This window comes from Salmo trutta, chromosome 23, assembly GCF_901001165.1.
Source record: "Salmo trutta chromosome 23, fSalTru1.1, whole genome shotgun sequence".
NCBI lineage: Eukaryota > Metazoa > Chordata > Actinopteri > Salmoniformes > Salmonidae > Salmo > Salmo trutta.
The window spans coordinates 5,344,501-5,370,487 of record NC_042979.1 but is presented as its reverse complement, the minus strand read 5'-3'; the positions used below and the strand labels follow the sequence as shown (position 1 = coordinate 5,370,487).

The 25,987-nt window shown below is 44.5% G+C and overlaps 1 protein-coding gene across 9 annotated transcripts in view; it reads right to left on the bottom strand.

The window, feature by feature from the left end:
- Positions 1-4,795: 4,795 nt before the first annotated feature.
- Positions 4,796-25,987, bottom strand: part of strbp (spermatid perinuclear RNA binding protein) — a 133,036-nt gene continuing 111,844 nt past the window's right edge. For 6 of the 9 annotated variants that reach the window (XM_029708583.1, XM_029708582.1, XM_029708584.1 and 3 more), the window contains 9 exons: positions 25,141-25,238; positions 17,799-17,988; positions 16,260-16,468; positions 15,059-15,205; positions 14,694-14,828; positions 12,398-12,547; positions 12,035-12,176; positions 11,823-11,870; positions 4,796-5,464 (listed from right to left, as the gene is read on the bottom strand). In XM_029708583.1, coding sequence (XP_029564443.1) covers positions 5,370-5,464; positions 11,823-11,870; positions 12,035-12,176; positions 12,398-12,547; positions 14,694-14,828; positions 15,059-15,205; positions 16,260-16,468; positions 17,799-17,988; positions 25,141-25,238 — 1,214 coding nt within the window. In that variant the 3' untranslated portion in view covers positions 4,796-5,369. Of the gene's footprint in view, positions 5,465-9,162; positions 9,442-11,822; positions 11,871-12,034; positions 12,177-12,397; positions 12,548-14,693; positions 14,829-15,058; positions 15,206-16,259; positions 16,469-17,798; positions 17,989-25,140; positions 25,239-25,987 lie in introns of those variants that run through there. The other 3 variants (XM_029708587.1, XM_029708588.1, XM_029708589.1) reach the window with 3 other exon arrangements.

The window sequence follows — 25,987 nt, the reverse complement described above, 5'->3', positions numbered from 1 at the left end:
TTGAAATTAGGTCAAATAGTATTTGAACCCAGTGTATGCTCCTGATAAGCAGTGAGGTGTTCTACACTCTGGCCCACCTTAGGGAGCAGAGGCATGGATCATTAGCCTGGGAAGATTCCAGGGGGAAATTAAAAGCCAACCAACGCTCAGTGAAGGATGATGTCCAGTAGCCTATTATTTATGTGAGCCATCTGGCCTTAGCATGTCTCAACACAACACACAGCCCTCGGAGAGAGCATGTTGTATTGAAGGGGTAGTTTTTTTGCCACAGGCTTTCCGTCTGTAAAGCCTGAATTTGAATTCAGAAGACAAACACATTAATTCTCAAAAAGGTAAGAAAACAAAGACTGAGGTACAAAAAAAAAGATTCTACTTTAATTAAAGACTCTCAGCTCTGCTGCTTGCTGGCTGGCTGCTCCGAGCGATGGGATAGGGGAGCTTCTCCAAGCCAGCCCAGCCTGGCAGCACCACCACAAGTGATGCTTGTATCATATGGTGTTCAGGCAGTCATGGGACTAAACCCTCTCATCCAAGAACACCAATTGGAATATCCCATTGGTTCTTGGATGGACTATCCCTGCGGGGTTTTTTCATTTCCATGTGAGGCTTTGGTTTGAGTGTTACTCTGCATGGGTTATTGTTATACACATTCTCAATGAGAGACTTATACCAGAAGACTAATCAATAGGAGTGATTGTCTATCATGTAATCAATCAGAGTGATTAATTAATAACAAATTACATTTGTAAAGCGCTTTTCATTATAATAATAATAATTTAAAAAAAGTAAAAATAGACACAACTAGACAAAGAACACAGCTGAAGCTACAAGGACACCCAAGGAGCACAATTATCAACAGAAAGACTTCCTGAAGAGAAAGGTCTTTAGGTCTAGTTACAGGCGAAGATATACCACCACAGGAAGATTTCAAATACTGGTACACCTGAACACTTCAGATCTGTAAGGGAATTGTGTGTTTGACAACTAGATTATAAACCACAGTAACAAATATGTGGAGATAGTTCAGTTTTATCTTTTATTTGATGTTCAGACTTTTAAATGTTCTCTACTTCAATAAATGTGTATAACTCTCAACAACAGCTTACCCATGATATCAGTTAGACTTACCGGGGCCATACTTGCGAACATCAGAAAAAAAGTTTTAACTTTTTCTCCGTCTCAAACTGCACATCAGCCAATTGATCAAACGCTAAACTTTAGCTGTTCTTATCAGATAACCTGGCAGACTTAATCCTCTGCTAACCTGCACAGCTAGCAGTCATTATATCCCATCTGGTGATACAGATGGTTTGTTTTTTTAGGATAACTAACGCAGCAGGCTAGGAGAATGAAGTTAAGAAAAGAGTTAGGTTTAACTACAATGCTACAGTTGTCAACGGTTGTCCCCGACTCGACCCCTCTAGGTCTACTCCATCTAGCCACAATGGTAGAAACGGAAACAAACCGTCTGTGGCGACAAAGCATCAGTATCACAACACTGGTTCAAATTCCGTATCAGCCAGTTAAAAATCGTTGACGTGGCTGGACGTGATCCAACACTTGTTCACGAAAGCGTCCTTAACGGAAGTAAAACGGCATGTTGTGATAATCAAAGCAACTAAGATCATGTGTGTTTTGAGTGACTGGTCAGATAGCTCTCTGTGTAGACTCCCCAGCTCCATGTAAATGTTGCAGATTGTGGCAAGGGTTTGAATCTCACATTAGTCGTCGTCGACAGCTATTTGACAAGTCCAACAGCTCTTTGGACTGTTTGTCTAACGCTAGTAGCCTAGTCAAGGGTGCATCATGCAATTGGCGCTCTACACTTGAGACACACCAAGCAGAACAAAAGTAAACCTTGAATTTGGAGGTTGAAAATATCCTTCTTGGTGGCCAAATTGACACATTTTAAGAAATGCCATTGGTTGGTGGATATTAAGTCTAAGAGCTTTGATAGTATGACGCAGAATTTGTTACAGGAAGTAATCACTGTCACATGCCAAGGTTAGAATAGGGCTAAATGTGCCAGGTCATGTTATGGGAACAGCTAATGTGTAGTGTTTGATCACTTGCAACTACACTGAGTGTACAAAACATTAAGAACACCTGCTCTTTCCATGACATAGACTGACCAGGTGAATCCAGGTGAAAGCTGTGATCCCTTATTGATGTCACTTGTTAAATCCACTTCAATTAGTGTAGGTGAAGGGGAGGAGACAGGTTAACAAAGGATTTTTAAGCCTTGAGACAAATGAGTCATTGATTGTGTATGTGTGCCATTCAGAGGGTGAATGGGCAAGACAAAAGATTTAAGTGCCTTTGAACGGGGTATGGTAGTAGGTACCAGACTCACCGGTTTGTGTCAAGAACTGCAACACTGCTGGGTTTTTCACGCTCAACAGTTTCCCGTGTGTATCAAGAATGGTCCACCACCCAAAGGACATCCAGCCAACTTGACACAACTGTGGGATGCATTGGAGTCAACATGGGCCAGCATCCCTGTGGAACAATTTCGACACCTTGTAGAATCCATGCCCTGACGAACTGAAGTCGTGCAACTCAATATTAGGAAGGTGTTCCTAAGGTTTGGTATAGTCAGTGTACCTCAACCATTTTAATTGGCTGATGTGCATTTTGAGACTGAGAAAAAGTTCACAAGTATGGCCCCACCAGGATTTAAATCCTATAAGTTATTCGTCTTGAAAGTTACACTGAGGCTCAATAGCTTTCCCCCATTATTTAAAAAATGATATAGAAAGAACAACATTTAAAATGACAAAAAACACTGAAGATCAAACTGCCATGAAGATCAAGGAAGAAGAATCAAAGCATTTCATGTACTTCCTGTAATATTTCAGCCGTTTCCTTCTGACTGCAGTTGTTTTTTTGTTTTTTAAAAGGCTGTCGTGTTAAACATCCCAAAAAGTGATGAGGACAAAACATCAGAAGCTCTCACCAACTGAAGCTACATACATAAATACATACAATACCGTGTTGGTGAAAAGATTTGACCCACCCTACCAGTGCTATAAAAGCTATGCTTCAATCTTTTGGGACATTCAAATATGAGCATACTTTAAAACCGCGCATTCCCTTTTTGGATGTGTATTGTGCCAGTTGTCAGATCACGTGGTTATGGATATGTTTGTATCAGCCTAGCGCGTCTATTTGAAAAACACAAAAGTGATATTGCAGAATGTACTAGCAAAATGTTGATTTTGGGGCTGATTTAACATTCTTAGCAGCTTTCATATAAATAAGCTTTTAAAAAAAAAAAACATTCATTTACCTTATCCTGTACTTTGTGACCCATCCATCTGGATACAGGACGGTTGTAGTGACTCATCCTGATATAAGATGTCCACTTATTCAAGACCAGATAAAATGGCCTTGATGCTGGGTTGGTAATCTTGCTAGGCACTGTAGTTTACTTTACCCCCATACACTAATTTAACCACACACAAACTCATATAATACCAACTACAGCTTACTATGGTTTCACCTTATCAGTTAGATATAGCATACTGTATACTATATGTAGTATATTATACTATATCGTATATAAATAGGTATACTAGAGAGGGTAAAGTGGGGGTTATGAAACGACTGGGTCCTGTCTGTCTTTCTACAGTAGAGCTATAATGTGTATAATGTTGGACTATCCATTTAATTAGATGTAGCTCTTCATGTGTGGTTGGACTGTTCCAGGGTGACGAGGCTGGTTGGTCTGCGACTGTGTTGACAGATGCAGCAGTAAGCCCTGTGTGTTGGATTGTCCGAGTAGCATGCTTTTACTTAGATCACGCTCGGTTTGTGCAACTGACACATTGGTTGTGATACAAAATACCATTTTCATGAGTTTGCCTGCACATTGTACAACAGTTGTACAAACGGGATTGTGAACTAAGCCCTTCGTGCAGCAGTGGAGGGGCGACAGATGTGTGCATGGGGTGGGGGGGGAAGGGCGAACAGGTGGTGGTGCAGTCACAGGGCCACCCACCACCTCTACAAGCTAACAAACCTGTGAACTGTGCTTTTGGTCCCACGTTATGCTGTAGGCCAGAGAGAGAGAGAGAGGACTGTGGCTGGTCCTCTGAGTAATGTAGTCCTGTGAGGAGGTTTCAGTGTTCGAATACTCTAGTTGTCCAACAGACCCCCAGGTTATTATAAAAATAGCGTGTATGCACGTAGAGTACCGATACAGCAGTACAGTACAGGGTGTACGCCACAGGAGGCTGGTAGCCCCTTAATTGGGGAGGACGGGCTCGGGGTAAGGATTGGAGAGGAATCGGTGAAATGGTATCAAATACATGGTTTCTATGTGTTTGACGCCATTCCGTTCGCGCCGTTCCAGCCATTATTATGACCCCCCCCCTCAGCAACCCCCACTGGTGTACGCCTGTTAGCAGTGGAGCAATGAGAAATGTTCCACTGAGTAGAGAAGTGTGCTTTCTGACCGGAAGTCAACAGGAAAGTAATGTGTTCTGTCACATAGGAAGTGTGTGTGTGTGTGTGTTTGTGTGTCAGAGAGGGCGGTAGGGTTGCTAGGTTGAGTGAGCGAGTGAATCTCGACTGACCCCGGGCTGTGCTAGCGAGCCGTAGACCAGAGAGACTTGAGCATGTCCAGAAAGGCTCAGATGAGAAGACATCGGGGTACAAGAAAAGGAAGCATCACTACACTAGTCTATTAGCACAGGTTAATTAAGAAACAAGTTTCATATTGCATTGTCCTAGCACTAGAGTAGAGTAAATTGCTTAGTGTATATAAAACTGGAAGAAGAAGAAAGCTATATTGTGGGATTATAATTACATTTCACTTTGTAATTCTAAAATAATTTATACCAACAATAAGTATATCATATTTACACACACGTACATCCTAAATAGTTTCAGCACATGTAATATATATTTCTAGAAACACATACCATACACATATATGCATATATTCCATGGTATAGCCACACATACACACAGTGAATATACAATTGAAATGACATATTGCAATGCTGTGTTTGGGTAAGACTCAATTGAACATTCACGTCATCATCTCAAGTAAGCTTGAAGCCAAAAAGTTCAGGTGTAGTATTGCTATATAAGAAAGAGACCAAAAGACCAAGGTACTCAGCCTTCAGTTTTGATGCAGCTGAGAGTCAAAAAAGTCAAATCAAGTATTGCTGTTTTTTTTTTAGGTTTGTTTCCTTTGATTTGGGTAGTGAGGAGACAGAACAGAGTGAGAGGAGTTCGGTTTGACCGCTCGCTGGCTCTGTACCGTACGGTGGGAGACGGACAGACAGCCTGCTGGGTCAAAGGTCAAGCTCATTAGCGGGACTGTAGGTACGACAGTTTAGAAGCCACACAACCTGATGGTTCTAGAAGTCAGAGAAGAGATCTTGAGGACCCAAATGAATAATAAATGGTGCGATGGTCCGAGGCTGGTAAAAAGGATTGTCAATGAAAAGACCACCTACAGTGAGGAGAAGAGCAGAGAGAGATAATTACTGTGGGGCCCTGTAGGAGGCAGCATGACTTCCTCTCTCCATAGGTTGCTATCTCTGCTCTGTCTGGCTGTACTGTACGTGGGGTTTTCATTGCGCTGCGGCGGATCAGGTTAATAAAGACATCAACAACTTAAGTTGCAATGGTTACCACTTTCCGACAAAATCAATCCAACCAAAACTTTAAAGGATAAGGAAACTATTGAAAATAAAAAATAAAACTTTGAAGCTCATTTATTTCAGATACGACAGCAGGGATATGTGATAAGACATATAAACTTTAAAGTTTTTTTTTTTTTTAAAGACACAAACGTGGTTAGTACATAACTCTGACAAATCAAATCAAATGTTGTGATTTTGGAGAGAGTATAGTACAATGCCATCGCGAAGAGAGAGGGGGAGCCCATGGGATCGGAAGGGAGGGAGAGGGTTTGGGATCAGGCACATTATGGGCTTCCCCTGGCTATCACCGAGGTAGGTCTCCCCTGCTCAACCAACCATGGGACAGGACACTGGGACCTCTGGCCTATGGCTGCGCCTCATAGCGGTAACCATGGAGACGGCTGTCCTAAGTGTACGGTATCCCAGGGGGCTTTTCTCTCGATGGCGATGGTGACCACGTCCTCCCAGCCACGGGCCAGCACAGACACACAACCACCTCTGATTGACCCAGATATCTCCATATAAGATATATTTAGGATTAAATATAATAGAACTTTTATGGTTTAACAGAAAATATCTTTTAGGGTAAAAACTATAGATGAAAGAGAATAATAATATGGTCACTGAATTCCAACTTGGACCTCACTGTTCGTACAGAACAGTATGTGGACAGTTGTGCAGTGAGCCATCAGGCTAAATAGAGCAGGAAGGTAAGGTAATCATGCCATGGCAGCATTGTGACAGAGATAGCTTGTGCTTTGTGCTGGCCCCATGGGAGAGGACTGAGTGGACTGCTGAGTCACACTGACACACTCACCAGTAAAACCAATAATAACATAAAACCAAACAACCACAGAAATGAACCAGGAAAATTAGGTAGACAATCTCCATGGGTTGGATAGGGTCCCTTGTTGCTGCTTTCGATTCTCCAGAGTGTAGCTGTGTTTCTGTGTTTCCATATTTCCATGTGTTCTGTGCTGTAGGTGTATTCGATAGGACTCTGGGGGGGAACCAGCCAACTAAGCAGCCATATCAGATTGCTGTGCGAACTGTGGATGGAGGTCACGGGTTGGGGTCGGGAACCAAATGTGCAATGAGTGAGTGAGGGTTGTGAGGGGTCAGACTCAGGGTGCAGTACATGTGCATATATACGCAGGACAAGACAAGTGATACCATCAGGACATCGCTGCAAGCATGACCTGGGTCGAGGTCAATTCCATTTCAATTCAGCAAGTTCAGGACTTAAACTGAAATGAAATGAACATTTTCCCTGAATTGACTGAATTGAAATGGAATGAAGTGACAGCAGTGGGTTTGAGCTTCTATTTATTAGAACATCTAATATGAATGTTATTTACGGCTATTGCTACTGTACCACTAGCTCTGCAAACTGGACTATTACTGTATAGCCTCTGGTACACCACCACCATGTTCCCCTACACTACACTCGACTTCCTATTCATAACAACAGCATTTCCCGTTTCCTGTCAAGGCCATGCAACTTCCTGTTCACACCAGGAAATGGCTTCAAATACCTTCTCTAGCCGCTATGTAAGCCAAACAGAGGGTGCTACAGTGCAGTAGGGTCATTAGACTATACTGTACTGTTACCGTACCTCGTTTCAGTTACGACACCAGGCAGTGCTCAGCTTGTTGTAGAAGATAAAGGTTTTATTTGTCCACAAATAGTTTCATTATTATTCCTATACATCCTTCACACAGCTCAGGTTTACAGAGAATGTGTTGTCTATGTCAAATTGCAGGGCCTAAATCCTTCCTACAGAAGAACAAGAACAACAAATAACAAAAAAAGGCTGATATACAGTGCTTTCGGAAAGTATTCAGACCCCTTGACTTTTTCCACATTTCGTTTACGTTACAGGCTTATTCAAAAAATAGATTTTTTTCCCCTCATCAATCTACACACAATACAGCATGATGACAAAGCAAAAACTGGTTTTTAGAATGTTTTGCAAATGTATTAAAAATAAAGAACAAAAATATATTACTTAAGTAATTATTCAGACCGTTTGCTATGAGACTCGAAATTGAGCTCAGGTGCATCCTGTTTCCATTGATCATCCTTGAGATGTTCCTACAACTTGACATTTACATAAGACCCTTTACTCAGTATTTTGTTGAAGCAGCTTTAGCAGACATTTACAGCCTTGAGTCTTCTTGGGTATTACGCTACAACTTGGCACACCTGAATTTGGGGAGTTACTCCCATTATTTTCTGCAGATCCTCTCAAGCTCTGTCAGGTTGGATGGGGAGTGGACACGCATAGCTATTTTCAGGTCTCTCCAGAGATGTTCGATCGGGTTCAAGTCCGGGCTCTGGCTGGGCCACTCAAGGACATTCAGAGACTTGCGTCGAAGCCACTCCTGAATGGTCTTGACTGTGTGCTTAGAGTCGTTGTCCTGTTGGAAGGTGAACCTTCGCCCCAGTCTGAGGTCCCGAGCGCTCTGGAGCAGGTTTTCATCAAGGATCTCTCTGTACTTTGTTCTGTTCATCTTTCCCTCGATCCCACCTAGTCTCCCAGTCCCTGTCGCTGAAAAACATCCCCACAGCATGATGCTGCCACCACCATGCTTCACCGTTGGGATGGTGCCAGGTTTCCTCCAGACGTGACGATTGGCATTCAGGGAAAAGAGTTCAATCTTGGTTTCATTAGACCAGAGAATCATGTTTCCGATGGTCTGAGGGTCTTTAGGTGCCTTTTGGCTAACTCCAAGCGGGCTGTCACATGCCTTTTACAGAGGAGTGGCTTACGTCTGGCCACTCTACCATAAAGGCCTGATTGGTGGAGTGCTGCAGAGATGGTTGTCTCCATAGAGGAACTCTAGAGCTCTGTCAGAGTGACCATTGGGTTCTTCCACCTCCATTTCGATTGCTCAGGAAGAGTCTTGGTGGTTTCAAACTTCTTCCATTTAAGAATGATGGAGGCCACTGTTTCTTGGGGCCCTTCAATGCTGCATAAATGTTTTGGTACCCCTTCCCCAGAGCTGTGCCTCGACACAATCCTGTCTCAGAGCTCTATAGAGAATTCCTTCGATCTCATGGCTTGGTTTTTGCTCTGACATGCACTGTCAACTGAGAGACTTTATATAGACAGGTGTGTGCCTTTCCAAATCATGTCCAGTCAATTGAATTTACCACAGTTGTACTCAAATCAAGTTGTAGAAACATCTCAAGGATTATGAATGGAAACACGATGCATCTGAGCACCATTTCGAGTCTCATAGCAAAGGGTCTGAAAACTTATGTAAATAAGGTATTTCTGTTTTATTTTTGGAAAAGATTTGCAAAAAAAATGACTGGCCTGTTTTTGCTTTTTATTGTAGATTGATGAGAGGGAAAAAAATATTTAATCAATTTTAGAATAAGGCTGTAACGTAACAAAGTGCGGAAAAAGTCAAGGGATCTGAATACTTTCCGAAAGCACTGTACTGTAATTTAGACTCAAAAGAATGATGCAACAATTCACAGTACAAATCCTTCAAGTTTTTCCTTTTTTTTTTAAGAACTTAAACCTGCAGGTTTTTTTAATCAGTAAAAGTTGGAAACAGTAAAAAAGAAATATTAAATGACAAATCATGCTGAAGTCCTTTAGTTCAGTTCCCCCCTCGATATGTTGAAAAAACCAAAAAGACTCAGATTCCCTTCTAAAAAAAATAAGGTGGGGTGTTTTGGTGTCCCTGTGCTAAAAGAAGGAGTAGTGGGGGATGGGGTAGGCAGGCATTTTCATGACAGGCAACAGAAGCATTCTCTTGGGGGAGAAACCTAGAGAGGAGACACGAAAAGAGCACTCCACATGAGTCCACGGCAGGGCAAAACAAAAATGCACGCTTCTGTCCTGTGTCATGATCTTCTACTGTGCCTAGAGTCTAGGCCACAGAACTAGAATGATTAGAATTCCAGATTAGACATTTTGCGTGCACCAATGAGTTCATCAGTCCAAATGCTATTGTGAGAGCAGAGGGTTTGTTCCATTCATTCTAGTTCTATAGTCTAGGCCTAGATAGTCCCTGTGTGCAGAGCTACAGTAGAACCCAGAGAGAGGGACGATTGTTAAAGAGTGAGTGAGTGAGTGAGTGAGTGAGTGAGTGAAGGAAGGAAGGAAGGAAGGAAGGAAGGAAGGAAGGAAGGAAGGAAGGAAGGAAGGAAGGAAGGAAGGAAGGAAGGAAGGAAGGAAGGAAGGAAGGAAGGAAGGACGGCCAAAGTCAATGGTGGTGTACAATGCAAGGCTAGGGTTGGTTGGCTGGTTTGTTTGTTTGTCTAATTGTTTACAGGTACTGTATAATGGAGTGGATATTCTTGTTGTCTGGGCTGAGGTTTGTGTGGTTTGTGGCTGCGATCATAGATAGACAAGAGGTCATAGTCGTGTGTCCTTGAGTGTGTGTGTGTTGTTTCGTGTGTTTCTCACGGTCTTGAACCCATACAGAAATCCCAAAGCAGCAACAGGAGGCAGAGCGCCACACAGTAGTGAGCGTCAGACAGAACGATAGATAAAGAGAGGGATGACTGTAGTTGAGGAGGATTAACCAGCATGCAACATCATCTCAGAAGCACTGGAGGGGACTGGACACGACATGTAATCTGATCTCACAACAGCCAAATACCATGATAGTGCCACATGACATGACTGGGTGGTAGGCACTAAAAGCAACACTCTTTATGTGCCAGGCAGAGACCCAGGCAGGGCCACTGGGGTTAGCTAAGCAAACAACACTACTAGCCTGGGACCAGATCTGATCGTGTTGTCTTGCCAACTCCTATTGTCACAAAGACCACAGGAGGTGGCAAGACAGCACAAAAAGATCTGGGACCAGGCTACAGCACTCAACACCAAGGTCCGTATTCAAAAAGCATCTCAGAGTAGGAGTACTGATCTAGGATCAGGTGCCTCCTGTCCATATAGTCTTAGTCAAAGTGATCCTGTATCCTACTCTGAGACTCTTGGAGAATACAGGTCCCAGTGCTAGGCTCTCTGGGGTCTACTTCTAGAGCGTGTTGTGCCTGCCCAGCCCTGTACCCAGAACAGTCTCCCCCTGCACATAAGACTCGTTCAAAGCCCCCAGAAACAGGCTACTCTCTCTGTGACGGAGGGAATGGGATCCCAATGCCACACAACGCACAAGGACCAGTCTGTTTTCAGTTTAGGGTGTGTGTGATGAAGAGATGGAGAGAGAGAGAGAAAGGGAGGGAGGGAGGGAGGGAGGGAGAGATAGAGAAGGAAGGAAGGAGAGGAAAAGAGCAAGAGCAATAGAGAGGCAGAGAGAGACTGAGTGTGTATACATTTGCAAACAAGATCGTACGTTTTTTGAGTGCGTATTTATGCTTGGATTTGTGAGTGTATAAATCTGTAAGACAAAGTGGTTGTGTGATTGAGCATCTTGAGTGTTGCTGACCTCAAAGCGCTCGGTGCTGTATTGAGTTACGCTGATTGTGCGAGAGCAGAGCAGAGCATCCTGAATCTGATCTAGTTATGTAGACTATGGTAGAATCTCAAGCCTTCCAGAGCTCCAAGACAACTCTACCTGCTGTCTGGCAGAGACTGAGAAGGCCACAGACGACCTGCCAGTCTAGCCAGAGGAAAAGTGGGAAAGCCACGCTATGTTCTCACTGAATTAAACAGTCACACTGTGTGTGTGTGTGTGTGTGTGTGTGTGTGTATAACCCGAGTGTGAATAACCCATATAGCCTGTCCTTGTGTGTGTTGTCGGCATTGGTCCCTGCCTGCCTGGGCTGCTTTGAATGGGGTATCTGTTAGCTTAGCTGTGGGAAGAGATATAGCATGGCTACAATAAGGAGAGGAGAGAGATGTCCAGAGAGTCAGGAAGGGGGAGCAGGCAGACTGACGGATAGACAGACTGACGGAGGGGCGGGCAGAACGAGCAGCAGTCTGGACACTCAGGCGGGCGAAGAAGCTCGGCAAGGCTTGCTCCAACCACAGTAAGAACCAAAAGGTTATGATCCGTTCCAGTTTGACTTTCTTTCGCTTTTTAGATTGAACCAATTTCTTACGTTTCAATTTCGACCACTACGTGTAACTCTGATTCAATGGCACTATCGTTTTCCAGAAGGGCCTCTCCAACAGCAGGGAGGAATAGTAAGGTAGGGCAGGTGTTAACTCTTTATCCCCTGAGAGAGCGATGACTTACCGTAGGCTGGGGCGGCTGCAGCGCTGTATCCATATGGAGTCCCGAAGCCTGTCAGACATGTTAAAGCCACGTGGACTGTTAGGATCGTTGGGTAACTGGACATACTGGTAACATAAATGCATGCATGCACTCAACCTATAAACGACTAGGGTTTTGGCAGGGAAACGGACAGGACAGGCACACAAAACACCCCCACACTTTTACATACTTACATGTACCTGGTATCTGTGTGTATCCTGGTGCGGCAGCGCTGACGAAGGCTCCTCTGGTCAGGGCTGCCGCTCTACCTCTCCCTCTGGCCACCTGGGCTGCTACTGCTGAGGCCGCAGCTGCTGCAGCTAGGGCTCCTTTAGTCTACACGGACACAGAGACAGTAGAGTATTGACGACTGGTCAAACAGGCGGTGCGGATAGTTGACGAGACTCTGTATCAGGTTGTGAAAGGACGAGAGAAAGTCCTGATAATTGATCAGACTTTCTTCTAAAAGAGGATTGATATTGCTAACAGACAACTCAGACTCCCGGGCAACAGAAAGTACTGAGAGCTGATCAGAGGAGACAGTATTGGTAACACACGGCATGTTGTGGGATGATCTTCTTCTTCTTGTTGTTGGCAGCGGCGTTGGGACCAGAGAAGAGTTTCTCTAGAGCAGCCAACGCAGCCGAAGCCTTCGCTACCTTCTTATTAGGCCCCGCCCCGCGGAACTTCTGACTATCCACCTCCACCTGGAGAGAGAGAGAGAGAGAGAGAGAGAGAGAGGGAGAGAGAGAGAGAGACACACTTAAGTAAGAATGCATTGATATCTGTTGTGGCTTGATAAGGATATCCTGTATGTCTGGAGGTATTATATTCATACTGCCGACCAGCCAGAGGATCTTATTCATGGGTTGCACATCCGTCACTCGATCGCATCGTTGCCATTACTATCACCGTTCTACAGACAGCGCAGCATATTGATATCTGACTGATGGTTAATGCCAGATATTTCTGAACGGGGGCTAATGACTTTTTGGTCCGATTTCCACTACAGCGGCCTGGAAATACGATGACATTGACAAAGTAGACAAATAATTAGTACAGAACAACTTTGTCATCGTTAGAATGTCGTCAAGTTTACTTTAGAGAGAGGCAATGTTGCCAAGTGCTAGCAAAGTTTGTCAAAAATAGCTAGCAATGCTAATGCTAGCATTAAAAAAAATGTTGGTGCTCTCCCCTCAATCTTAGCTAGCTAGCTAAAGTTACAGTGAAAGTCAATCTAGAGATATCACAATGATGACAAAAGCTTGTCCTACTAATGATTTGCCTCCTTTTGATATGTCATCGTGTTTGCTATTGAATCTTATAAGTCAGTTAGGTCAGCCGCTAGGCAAAGCACTAAAAAAAATCATGTCCTTTATTAAATTAGCCTTTTTGAAATGGAATTACAAAGATTAGTCATTGATAAGTGTTGCAGAGAAGAAAGGAAGGAAATAAGCCACATTTTAGCTAAATGTATTATTATCGTCTCTTAAACAACCACTACACAGGGTAATTCCATACTTTGAATCAGGTAGCATTTGTGTTAAAAAAAAGGTGACCCATTTTTCCCGTGTCCAAGGGCATTGAAATATTTGATATTGATTCTGTTGGAATTTAGAATTCCCAAATCAAAATCTTCATCAGCACCCATTGAGACTGCATTGAGTAGAATGTTCAACTGGGCATCAGTCCTAAAACCAACGTTCAAAAACAATATTGTCACGAAACGTGCAACACATGAATAGCGCCGACCCACCACTACATGTCAAGTGTGACAGACTTGACCTGCTCACATCGATGTGAATCTATCAGTGAGTCGCTGAGGCGTGACAGAAAACAACACGGCCAACGGCTCTGGTGGGATGAACGGATAGGACGACACGGCCAACGGCCCTGGTGGGATGAACGGATAGGACGACACGGCCAACGGCTCTGGTGGGATGAACGGATAGGACGACACGGCCAACGGCCCTGGTGGGATGAACGGATAGGACGACGCGGCCAACGGCCCTGGTGGGATGAACGGATAGGACGACGCGGCCAACGGCCCTTGTGGGATGAACGGATAGGACGACGCGGCCAACGGCCCTGGTGGGATGAACGGATAGGACGACGCGGCCAACGGCCCTGGTGGGATGAACGGATAGGACGACGTGGCCAACGGCCCTGGTGGGATGAACGGATAGGACGACACGGCCAACGGCCCTGGTGGGATGAACGGATAGGACGACACGGCCAACGGCCCTGGTGGGATGAACGGATAGGACGACGCGGCCAACGGCCCTGGTGGGATGAACGGATAGGACGACGCGGCCAACGGCCCTGGTGGGATGAACGGATAGGACGACGTGGCCAACGGCCCTGGTGGGATGAACGGATAGGACGACACGGCCAACGGCCCTGGTGGGATGAACGGATAGGACGACACGGCCAACGGCCCTGGTGGGATGAACGGATAGGACGACACGGCCAACGGCCCTGGTGGGATGAACGGATAGGACGACACGGCCAACGGCCCTGGTGGGATGAACGGATAGGACGACACGGCCAACGGCCCTGGTGGGATGAACGGATAGGACGACACGGCCAACGGCCCTGGTGGGATGAACGGATAGGACGACACGGCCAACGGCCCTGGTGGGATGAACGGATAGGACGACACAGTACTGTTCTGGGAGAGACTGATGTAGTGTGTCAGATGAGCTTTCCAGTCAGTGTGCACCAACCTTGGTCCATTGAGTTGCATCGAAGTCCATTGCGAGTCAGTCTGTGTGTGTGTGTGTGTGTGTGTGTGTGTGTGTGTGTGTGCCTAATCTACTGTTCCAATGGAGATATGCATGGTGTAGGCCTCACCTCCATGACAAAGCGTTTGTCGTGGCTGCCCCCGCTCTCTGATATGAGCTCGTACTTCAGACCCCTGCGCTTCTCGTTCAGCTCCATGACGGGGTTCTTACCACTGGCCGTCAGAATAGGACCCTGAGTTCGGACCTGAACACACGGGAGCAGAACAGAAATCAGATTACAGATCATTGAATGAAATTCTACTTCCTTTCATTTAAATTCAATTCAAATTCTGCTTCGTGTGGGGTGTGGACAACTCAAATGAAATGCCAATTCAAGAATTGCAATAAAATACTAATTCGCAACTCAATTCAGAACTGACTCCAACCCTGGTTTGTGTGTGTGTTCATGAGTGCGCGCGTGGGTCTGTACTGCACCTCCAGTGTATTTGAGTTGTCTGAGTGTGCTGTGTTATTGCTTGAGTGTGTAGATGATTCGCTCTTCCCCTCTCCGTCCGACTTCTCGTCTGCACTGCAGTCCAGGTCCGCATCGAACCCTGTGGGGTAACCCATCGCCTGCAGAACCTAGAGAGAGGAGAAGAGAGGGAGAGACACAAATCCAATATCAAACCATTTCTGATTTCTTCCTCCATTCCAATGCCTGTTCAAAGGTAGCGTCTGTCAGCGGCATTTCCTAACAGCACTACTGTGGGTTTTGGGGTTCTGGACCGGTTCTGAGTGACTGAGTTTGAACTCCAACACACTTCTTCTGTTTCCTGTATTATAATGAACCTGGTTCCCTCGCGGCTAATTCACCGGCAGCACACAGCACCTTTGGGGCTCTGTAGTAAGTGGACCGGTACCTTTCTCTGTGTGGACGGAACAGGAGCTTTCTTTGTGTCTGACCCAAATTGGTGCTAGTGCTTACACACACACACACAAACACGCACATGCAAGTACACACACATATACGCGCCTCCCCGGGGCACCAAAGCAAAGCAGAGCAGAGCAGCATCGGGGCCTTTTATGGCAATCTGAGGAGGTTAGAGGACAATCCCAGCTCTATGCTTGGGAGAGCCTCTTTGTTAACAACGACTTTGGGATTACCCAGATTTGGGCGCTCCACAGCAGCCAGGAGGGGGGGGGCGAGAAGGAGAAGGGAGGGCAGGGGACAGGGCATCCCAGTCTGACCGCAGCTGGAGCCCGAAAACACAACACTGACTGACTGCATGACCGAAGCCCTGTCCTCACGCCCTGTCCTCACGCCCTGTCCTCACTCCTCTCACTCCTCTCACTCACAAGCACTCTCTCCTCTCCTCACTGCTCTACTCATGAATCACTCACTCCTCTCGCACAAAATAACAGCTCCCTGTCTGGACTACTCTAGCTGACTTATAATATCTTAGACAGTAATATTATGTCTGTCTAGACTCTGACCCTGTTTACAAACGCTAATGCCCCTGTGCTGTTGCTACTGTAACACTACCAGCACCATTTTCACACATTTTACAGTAAGTTGTAGAACTCTCTCCAGGGGTACTTGCCCTTCCCTAACCCCAAACGACTATTTTCACACCTTCCCAACATTTATCCACCCCTTCTCTCATTGACCAGGCCAATATTGATCAAACTCTGTTACCTTGACAGCGACATGCAGCTTGGCGGTCTTCTTGGAGGAGCCTGAGGCTTCGTAGACGGTGCTGTCTAGGTCTACAGACATGGTGAAGACAGGAGCGTGGACCGGGCCGGACTGGGACAGCAGCTTGTACTGCAGACCTGGACGTATCTGATTCAGACGCATCAGAGCATTCATTGGTTGGTTGGTGTCTATTGCTTTGCTGTCGAGGACTAGGGAGGAACGAGATAGAGATACCAGAGAGAGGGTTAACAAAATAACAGTGGTCAAATCAATGGATATTTTTTTAACCATTATTTAAATAGGAAAGTCAGTTAAGAACAAATTCTTATTTACAATGACGGCCTACCCCGGGCCAAACCCTCTCCTAACCCGACGCTGAGCCAATTGAGCCAATTGTGCGCCGCCCTATGGGACTCCCGATCACGGCCGGTTGTGATACAGCCCGGGATCGAACCAGGGTCTGTAGTGACACCTCTAGCACTGAGATGCAGTGCCTTAGACCGCTGCACAGTGTTATAATGAAGACTTTTTGACAGAATATGTGAAGAGATGCCTTGAAGATTTGGATTGTGTGTTTGAGTTGTACAAATGGCACCCTTGCTTCCAAAGAGCTTCCTTTCTGCCCGATTCTAACTGCGGAGGCGAAGTAGCACTCCAACCACCAACTACTTCCTCGAAAAAACTAAAACCGTTCTGAGGAGCTACGCTAGCTAGCCGTAGCCTCCTCAGGCAACAGCTTCACGTTCAGGCTATGTGCATTATTCTATTCCGGATTCCTCCTTAAAAAACAAATTGCTAAATCTGCTTCTTTCTAACCAATTACTTTTCCTGTAACGGGGAGGACAGGAAAGGGAACAGCTGGATGGCTTTGAGAAACATTAGAAATCAATAACATTGATTTCCCAGTGGGTTGTGTTGTGTGTATCTGCCTTGAGAGAGGAAGGAGGAGAGAACTAGAGATAGAGGTAGATCTGTTCACGCTGTGTAGCCAACACCTATGGAAATGTTTGGTAATGACAATGACCATAGGAGTTGGCTTTACAGGACAAACAGATCCTGGGTCAGGCTAGGAAAGGAGGGTTTGATGTAGGTGTCATGTCTTTTATAGAGAGAGAGAGAGAAAACCCCTGCAGTCCAGTCATATGGTGTTGGTCAGAACAGAAGGAAATGAGTGCCTCATTCTCTCCAGGACTCAAGCATTTCCTCAATCTATAAGAGAATGTGTCTGGCCTTCTAGAAAGTTTAGACAGCTGTTATCATCAGGCCCATGAAGCGTTGATAGACTTGACTTATAAAGGGCCAGAGGGTTCTGCTGACCAAGTGAGCTGACCAGTAAAAACAAAAAAACCCTAGCGATGTTACAAGTAACAAACTAGAGAAACTACTGGCCCTATATGTCCAAGTCATATTTCCGTGGACAATTACGTTTATTACTTATTGTTACTTTTTATCTGATCACATGACCCAGGGAGGGAACTTCTCCCAGGTCACATAACAGAGCAGGGTTAAGAGGTTAGGCGTCAGGGAGGCGGGGCTGACCTTTCCTCAGGTTCCTCTTCATCTTCTTGATGAGGTCTTTGTCGTCCGTGGGCCCATCCTCGTAGGGCCTCTTCAGCCCTGAGCCTTCCTTGTCTGACCATGGGTACTTCTGGGAGGGTTTACTAGAGGGGAGAGGGTCCATCTCCAGCACCTTGTAGATGTGACCGAACGCCATCAGTCTCAGAGCGTGCTGGAACAGAGAGACACACAGCAGGGAGGTTGAGGAGAGAAAGAAACCCAGGCACGACAGACAACGTAGGAAAAGAGGAGAGGAAGAGACAGAAATGAGACACGGGTGTGGACGGAAAGGGACAGACAGGACAGATGAAAACAGAAAGAGACAACTAACCAAGCACACAGACAGGTGAGGAAAGAAAGAAACCAAGGCACGACAGACAGAGGAGGGAAAGAGGAGAGGAAGAGACAGAAAGACACACAGGTGTGGACGGAAAGGGACAGATACACATGACGGAGTCTGGTCTAGTGGCAGAGCCGCTGACTCCGGATCACACAATCCCCCCCCCCCCCGGCGATGGGGGGTTTGAGCCTTGTCTCGGCTCATCTGTCTAAGCCCCTCTACAGTCCAATGATTAACAATGAGAGGAGAAAAAACAGAAAACAGAAAGAGAAACAACTAACAAAACAAACAGATCTAATCTCTGTGGTTCATTGATCCCATTTACAGGAATCAACTGGTTTTACTTTTGTTTGTTTTTATGTACAAGAGCCTATTCAGCAACAACTTCCATCACACTCACCCAAGAGTCACAGATGTTGCTTAGCAACAGTGGCTCCAGTACTAATCCCAGGAAAACAATACAAGCGGATGATTGGAGCTGCACTTTTCTTTGACTAAGATGAGTGGCATAGAGAAGGCACTGGGCCTTCATGGATCACTATGTACAGTATGACTATGTATGGAGAGAGAGAGAGGCCTGTATTGTGATTGACAGGCTGGCACCAACTATCCCTCACTGAGATAAATTAAAGTAGAAGCAGCACTGGCTTTCCTACGTTAAAACGCACGCACGCACACACACACACACACACACACACGCACGCACACACACACACAGTATGAGCCCTACCACTCCAGTATCCTTGCACACTGTAGTCAAAAATCAAATGGTATTTGTCACATGCGCAGAATACAACAGATGTAGACCTTACTGTGAAATGCTAACTTAAAACTGCATTGTTGAGTAAATGCTTGTAAGAAAATAGAGTTAAGAGTTAAGAAAATGTTTACTAAATAAAGTAACACAATAAAATAACAATAATGAGGATATATACAGGGGGTACCGGTTCCAAGTCAATGTGCGGGGGTACAGGTAAATTGAGGTAATTTGTACATGTAGGTAGGGGTAAAGTGACTATGCATAGATAATAAACCGCGAGTAGCAGCAGTGTAAAAACAAAGGGGGGTGGGTGTCAATGCTAATAGTCTGGGTAGGGGTGGAAGCTGTTAAGGAGCAGTTTGGACCTAGACTTGGCGCTCCGGTACCGCTTGCCGTGCGGTAGCAGAGAGAACAGTCTTTGACTTGGGTGACTGGAGTCTTTTGACAATTTTTGGGGCCTTCCTCTGACACCGCCTAGTATATAGGTCCTGGATGACAGGAAGCTCGGCCCCAGTGATGTACTGGGCCGTACTCACTACCCTTTGTAGCGCCTTACGGTCAGATGCCGAGCAGTTGCCATATCAGGCAGTAATGCAACCAGTCAGGATGCTCTCGATGGTGTAGCTGTAGAACTTTTTGAGAATCTAGGGACCCATGCCAAATCTTTTCAGTCTCCTGAGGTGTTGTCGTGCCTTCCTCACAACTGTCTTTGTGTGTTTGGACCACGATAGTTTGTTGGTGATGTGGACACCAAGGAACTTAAAACTCTCAAACCGCTCCACTACAGCCCCGTCGATATGAATGGGAGCCTGTTCAGCCCTCCTTTTCCTGTAGTTCACGATCAGCTCCTTTGTCTTGCTCACATTGAGGGAGAGGTTGTTGTCCTGGCACCACACTGCCAGGTCTCTGACCTCCTCCCTATAGGCTGTCTCATCGTTGTCGGTGATCAGGCCTACTACCACTGTTGTTTCATCAGCAAACTTAATGATGGTTTTGGAGTTGTGCTTGGCCATGCAGTCGTGGGTGAACAGGAAGTACAGGAGGGGACTAAGCACACACCCCTGAGGGCTGTAAATATAGCATTGGCACTGACCCTGGAACTGACCCTTGTATATAGCTTTATTCCTTTCTTGTGTTCTTCTTTCTATTGCTTGTGTGTTTTTGTTCTACTTTACTTTTTTTATAGTACTTCTGATATTGATTACTGTATTTTTGGGAAGGAGCTTGCAAGAAAGGCATTTCACTGTACTTGTGCATGTGACAATAACACGTGAAACTCCACAGTCAATTTCCGAATGCAAATATATCAGAGGCGCTCAGGAAATGCTCAGCTATTCATATGCAGCGTTGCTTCATCTCATTCCCAGAGCCTCTCTCTATCTCTCTCCTATCTAGCCATGTATCTACTACAATACAATTAGCCACATTGACATTCCATTGCCGTTTCACCTTCCTACAAAGGAGAGGGCAGGACGATCCACTCAGACATGCAGCTCACTCCCGCTCTATTCCTAACCCGGCTTAGTGGAGCACACACACACACACACACACACCAGGGTTTCTGTTAGCAGGTAATAGCTGTTTTTTTCCCGATACATTTTTTAAAAAGCTGATGAATAAAATTCCCGCCAGCCAATTCTCTTTAAAAAAAATTAAAAAATCCCATTGCAAAATAATGCTTTTTTGCCAATTCATTGATGGAAATACAGCTGTCTCGTCCTGACCAGTGAAAGAGGTCATTTGCCATAGTAGTATGGTCAGGGCGTGGCAGGGGGGGTTTGTTTTGTATGTATTTTGGGTTTTCTGTTTCTATTTTGTTTTCCATGTTTTGGCTGGGTATGGTTTCCAATCAGAGGCAGGTGTCTTTCGTTGTCTCTGATTGGAAGCCATACTTAGGCAGCCTGTTTTCCTTTGGGGTTTGTGGGTAGTTGTTTTCCGTTTTGTCTGAGTACCTTACGGAACTGTTGGCTGTCGTTTTGTTATTTTGTTTAAGTGTTCTCATCAAATAAAGTAAGAATGAGCCCTCTACACGCTGCGCCTTGGTCCCCTTTCATCGACCGCCGTGACAACAGCTCCACAGACAAAATGCAGTCGTATGTTAAAAACGGTTTTAAAGGCCACGATTAAAAATAGCTACCATTTTTATTTCTCAACTGGCCTATTGAAGCACATTGCTGTGCTTATAATGTGAAGAAATAATAGTTTATCAACATTTTGATCTGTTGCATCAGCCTCATTGCCTTCTCAAGTTTTTTGATGTAGCCTAGGGTTACTGGTTGTATGAACTTGCCACCACCATGCTTCACTGTAGGGATGGTGCCAGGTTTCCTCCAGACGTGACGCATGGCACACTAGCCTGTCTCGGAGCTCTACGGATTTCTTCGACCTCGTGCACTGTCAACTGTGGGACCTTATATAGACAGGTGTGTGTGCCTTTCCAAATCCTGTCCAATCAATTGAAATTACCAGAGGTGAACTCCAATCAAGTTGTAGAAACATCTCAAGGATGATCATTGCACCTGAGCTCAATTTCGAGTCTCACAGCAAAGGGTCTGAATAATTATGTAAATAAGGTACACTACCGTTCAAACGTTTGGGGTCACTTAGAAATGTCCTTGTTTTTGAAACAAAAGCACATTTTTTTCCATTAAAATAACAAATATATAAATGTATATATACACACACACAGTACCAGTCAAACATTTGGACACACCTTCTCATTCAAGGGTTTTTCTTTCTTTTTACTATGTTCTACATTGTAGAATAACAGTGAAGACATTAAAACTATATAATCACATATGGAATCATGTAGGAACCAAAAAAGTGTTAAACAAAGTAGACACCCTTTGCCTTGATGACAGCATTGCACACTCTTGGCATTCTCTCAACCAGCTTCAAGAGGTAGTCACCTGGAATGCATTTAAATGAACACGTGTGCCTTGTTAAAAGTACATTTGTGGAATTTCTTTCCCTCGTAATGTTTTTGAGCCAATCAGTTGTGTTGCATTTCTATTTTGTTCAGTATATGTTTTGTACTCAAGAAAAAAAACATTTGTGAGTACTCGAACAGTAAAAACATTTCAACACACACACACACACACACACACACACACACACACACACACACACACACACACACACACACACACACACACACACACACACACACACACACACACACCCGTCCCCCGTCCCAGGGGTACTGAGGCAGGATTCATGGGTCGCCATGGCAGTGGTTTCCCACGCTCATCATCAAGGTGCAGCTCTTCGGTGGGGGCCCAAGGTGTTGGATTGATGAGGTGTGTGAGTGGTACATAAGTGTGGTTCTATCCCCCTCTCCACACGGCTCAGAGCCCAGAGAAGCGCAGAGAAGAGCATCTTAAAGAGGGTTTCCCCTGTCTGACAGGAGTGTAATCTCCAGGCTACAGATGAGATAAGACTGGCTGGAGCCCCCGGCTGATCACACTAAACACTCACACCATGGACAGTATGGAGTTCTGCTCTGAGACTACCCAGTACTAATGTTCCCTCTAAACTGCTGCGCAGAAGAAATATTAGCCTGAGCAGAGAAGCACAAGATTGAGCTTTCACAGAGTTTGCCCCGTTAGTTAACACCATCAACGTTTCCCTTCACTGTGGGAATTGTGATCGAATCAACAAAATATTAGTCACTTTCAATGCAACATACAGAAAAAAAACGAACTATGCAAGACTTATTATGCAAAACTAACTATGAAAGAGATTTTGTTGTAGGAGTAGGGCTGGGCGATATGGCCAAAATATCATATCACAGTATTTAATAAAACAAATTGATGGTATGATGGTATTTAACGGTATTTTATGTTTTTTAATAATAGAAGTTCTACATTTGCTTCATGAGTAGTGTGTGGCAACACATACATTCTAAGTGATTTCAATGAGTTTTTCTCCATTCTGATTGTTTTATACTGTTCATTTCAACTTCAACCAAAAATCTTTTTCAGCATTTTTCATCAATTTCTACATTTCCTGCACTCATTTGAGATCATTTCCACACTGCCACATAACATACGGCTACACGAAATAGGCAAACAATGTAGGCCTTATTTTTAACCAAATGTTGCAATTGCGATTTGACTTGCGATTTAGAGAAAAACACTTGCGTGAACTGTTGGAATCATGGAAATAGAATTATTAATCAAATTCTATAGTTAGAATATAATAGTGGGCACTTTCGAATACAGTGTTGTTTGACATGACAATGAATGAAAATGCCAGGAGTTATTGTGACAGGGTAGGAACCAAATTGTTGACAAGTGTTCCCTAGGGGACCCTATAATCTTAGGCTACATTGAATGTTTTCTCTTAGCTACTTCAGGTAGCTAACATGGGCTGCAGTCCAAACACGTTATTTTTACCCCCTCAGCCGTTTCCCTAGTCACTTTCCCTCAGGGGAATCCCCATCGAAACCGGATGCAGTTTGATTGCCATCTTTAGTGGAGGTCCAATTTACTAACGTTGCCCCCTCTGCCCTCGATTTAGCTCGAGGGAGCGAGTGAACAACTTTGGTCACTTGTGGAGTTGATATGACCCAGAATTCAATGCAAACTGTAGTCACATGTCAAACTCTGGTGGCCGCGAAGTGTCAAATTAAATAAAAAAAGGCTGCATTTTCGGCATGTCAGAAGAAAGTATGAAGCTAGCTTGCTAAAAAAATATATATGTACATTGATTATAGCGTTGGCAAATTGGCTTAGTCTCGTAGTGAGGACATTTCTAGATTCATAAAACATATTTTAGCAATTCTGAAATTTATTGGAACAAATGACCAAACCATAAAACTAGCGAGGTGAGAGAGATGACGAAGAAAGAGGTGAGAGAGATGACTGAAGTAGCGAAGTAAACTATAAAAATGGACGTTACACACGGCGTATCACATTTAACAGACCAAACATGTAAAAACCGTTATAGAAGGTAAAGTAAAAACCCAAAGCGGTCCGTGCATCAATACCGGTATATCGTAAAATACGGTATACCTCCCAGCCCTGCATTGACATGTAAGACTCAGCCCGTACTCTACACAGATCGGTGAGGCATAACCAATCAGAGCTGCAGTAGGCCTATATGCAAATAAACCATTGACATATATGGATCTGTGCTATTCACTTTGAACTGGATTGTGTTTACAGCATGAGCGGTTGTAAGTAGATGTTTTGAGATCAAAGTGAGAGCTGCATGTAGCACGTGTGCACATTTGTTCATATCCTTTGCTAGTTATTGAGTTATTAGCCAAGTTATAGATCAACAAAACAAATCAAATGTATTTATATAGCCCTTCTTACATCAGCTGATATCTCAAAGTGCTGTACTGAAACCCAGATAATTTGTAGTCAGCAATGGGGGAGTGATTGCTTCCTACAAGAGCACCAAACGTGTACATTTCTACACATCTTTGAGAAGTGAGAGGGGAAAATAGCTTTTTTTGCATCAATCAACAACAATATTTTCAAAAGTCATGTGGAATTTAGGCCTACATTGAACACCCCACATTGGCTGCTACTGTAGGCTGAATGATAAAACAACTATTTGAATGTTAAAAATGTTATTTCTCCATTGTTTTTACATTTTTACATTTACATTTAAGTCATTTAGCAGACGCTCTTATCCAGAGCGACTTACAAATTGGTGCATTCACCTTATGATATCCAGTGGAACAACCACTTTACAATAGTGCATCTAAATATTTTAAGGGGGGGGGGGTTAGAAGGATTACTTTATCCTATCCCAGGTATTCCTTAAAGAGGTGGGGTTTCAGGTGTCTCCGGAAGGTGGTGATTGACTCCGCTGTCCTGTCCTTTTTGATGGTAGACCACTCTGGTAGAGCTATATTATGATCAAACAGCCACAGTAGCCTACGTGACCACTGTCTGAAACTCTAACTTAAAGCGGGTACAGCCTCAGTATTCAAATTAAACATGCACTGGATGTTGCACAGAATTTTCCCGATGTTCAAGTTTGCATTGAGCAGACCTGAAATTTGCTCAGGGCTGAATTTTGTTTTTGAGGGAACTTTGCCCAGGACTGCTATCTGACAATACCGAATGTCTGGGTTCAAACCTGATTCTCACGCAAGCCACAAGACATGGCTACCCCTTGGAGCCAAAGAGCCTAGGCATTAGCATGGGGAGCTTAGGCAAGGTTTACAGAACCATTTCCGTTAACACAGGTGTGAGGTGAGGTTTTACCTGTGCGCTGTATGTGATGGCCTCTGCCTCCTCGTCTGTCATGGCCGTTAGGGTGTTGGTCAGCTCCTTCTCACATGGGTCGTGTAACCCTGGTCCTCCTGGGGGTCATAAGTAGACAAGGAAATCTTCAATTTCATTCAACCTTTATTCATACAGGTTACTCTCACTGAGATATAATCTCTTTTGCAAGAGATAGCTGTCCAGTGTGACGCCGATATTATTCACGTACTGGTCTTTCGTGACGATATTAATATAGATAGAGTGTCCTTCAATCACTTCTAGTGCCTTCAAAACGACCTCATCGAGCGTGGCACATCAGTGAGGCAAACACACCACCTACTCCTTATTACATCATCAGTCAGATGAGCAGTCGTGTCCTGTGCCCCCAGGTTAACTAAATGAGCCTCTGATTACTACATCATTCAATACTAATGAGTTATGACTTTATCTAATCATCAGAACCTGATTATTTGAAAGGAATAACAGGATTGTTTTTTCCCCATGTCAGTTTGTAACAGGGAAAGTGAAAGGCAGAAAGAGAGCGAGGCAGAGCAAGAGAGAAAGATAAACAGAGTGAGAGCGAGACAGAGACAAAGAGAGACAGGTACAACGCATTTGGAAAGTATTCAGACCCCTTGACTTATTCCACGTTTTGTTATGTTACGGCCTTATTCTAAAATGGACTCAATTATTCTAAAATGGATTAAATCAACACACAATACCCCATAATGACATAGCAAAACCAGGTTTTTCGAAATTCTTGCAAATGTATTAAAAATAAAAACGGAAATATCACATTTACATAAGTTTACTCAGTACTTTGTTGAAGCAACTTTGGCAGCGATTA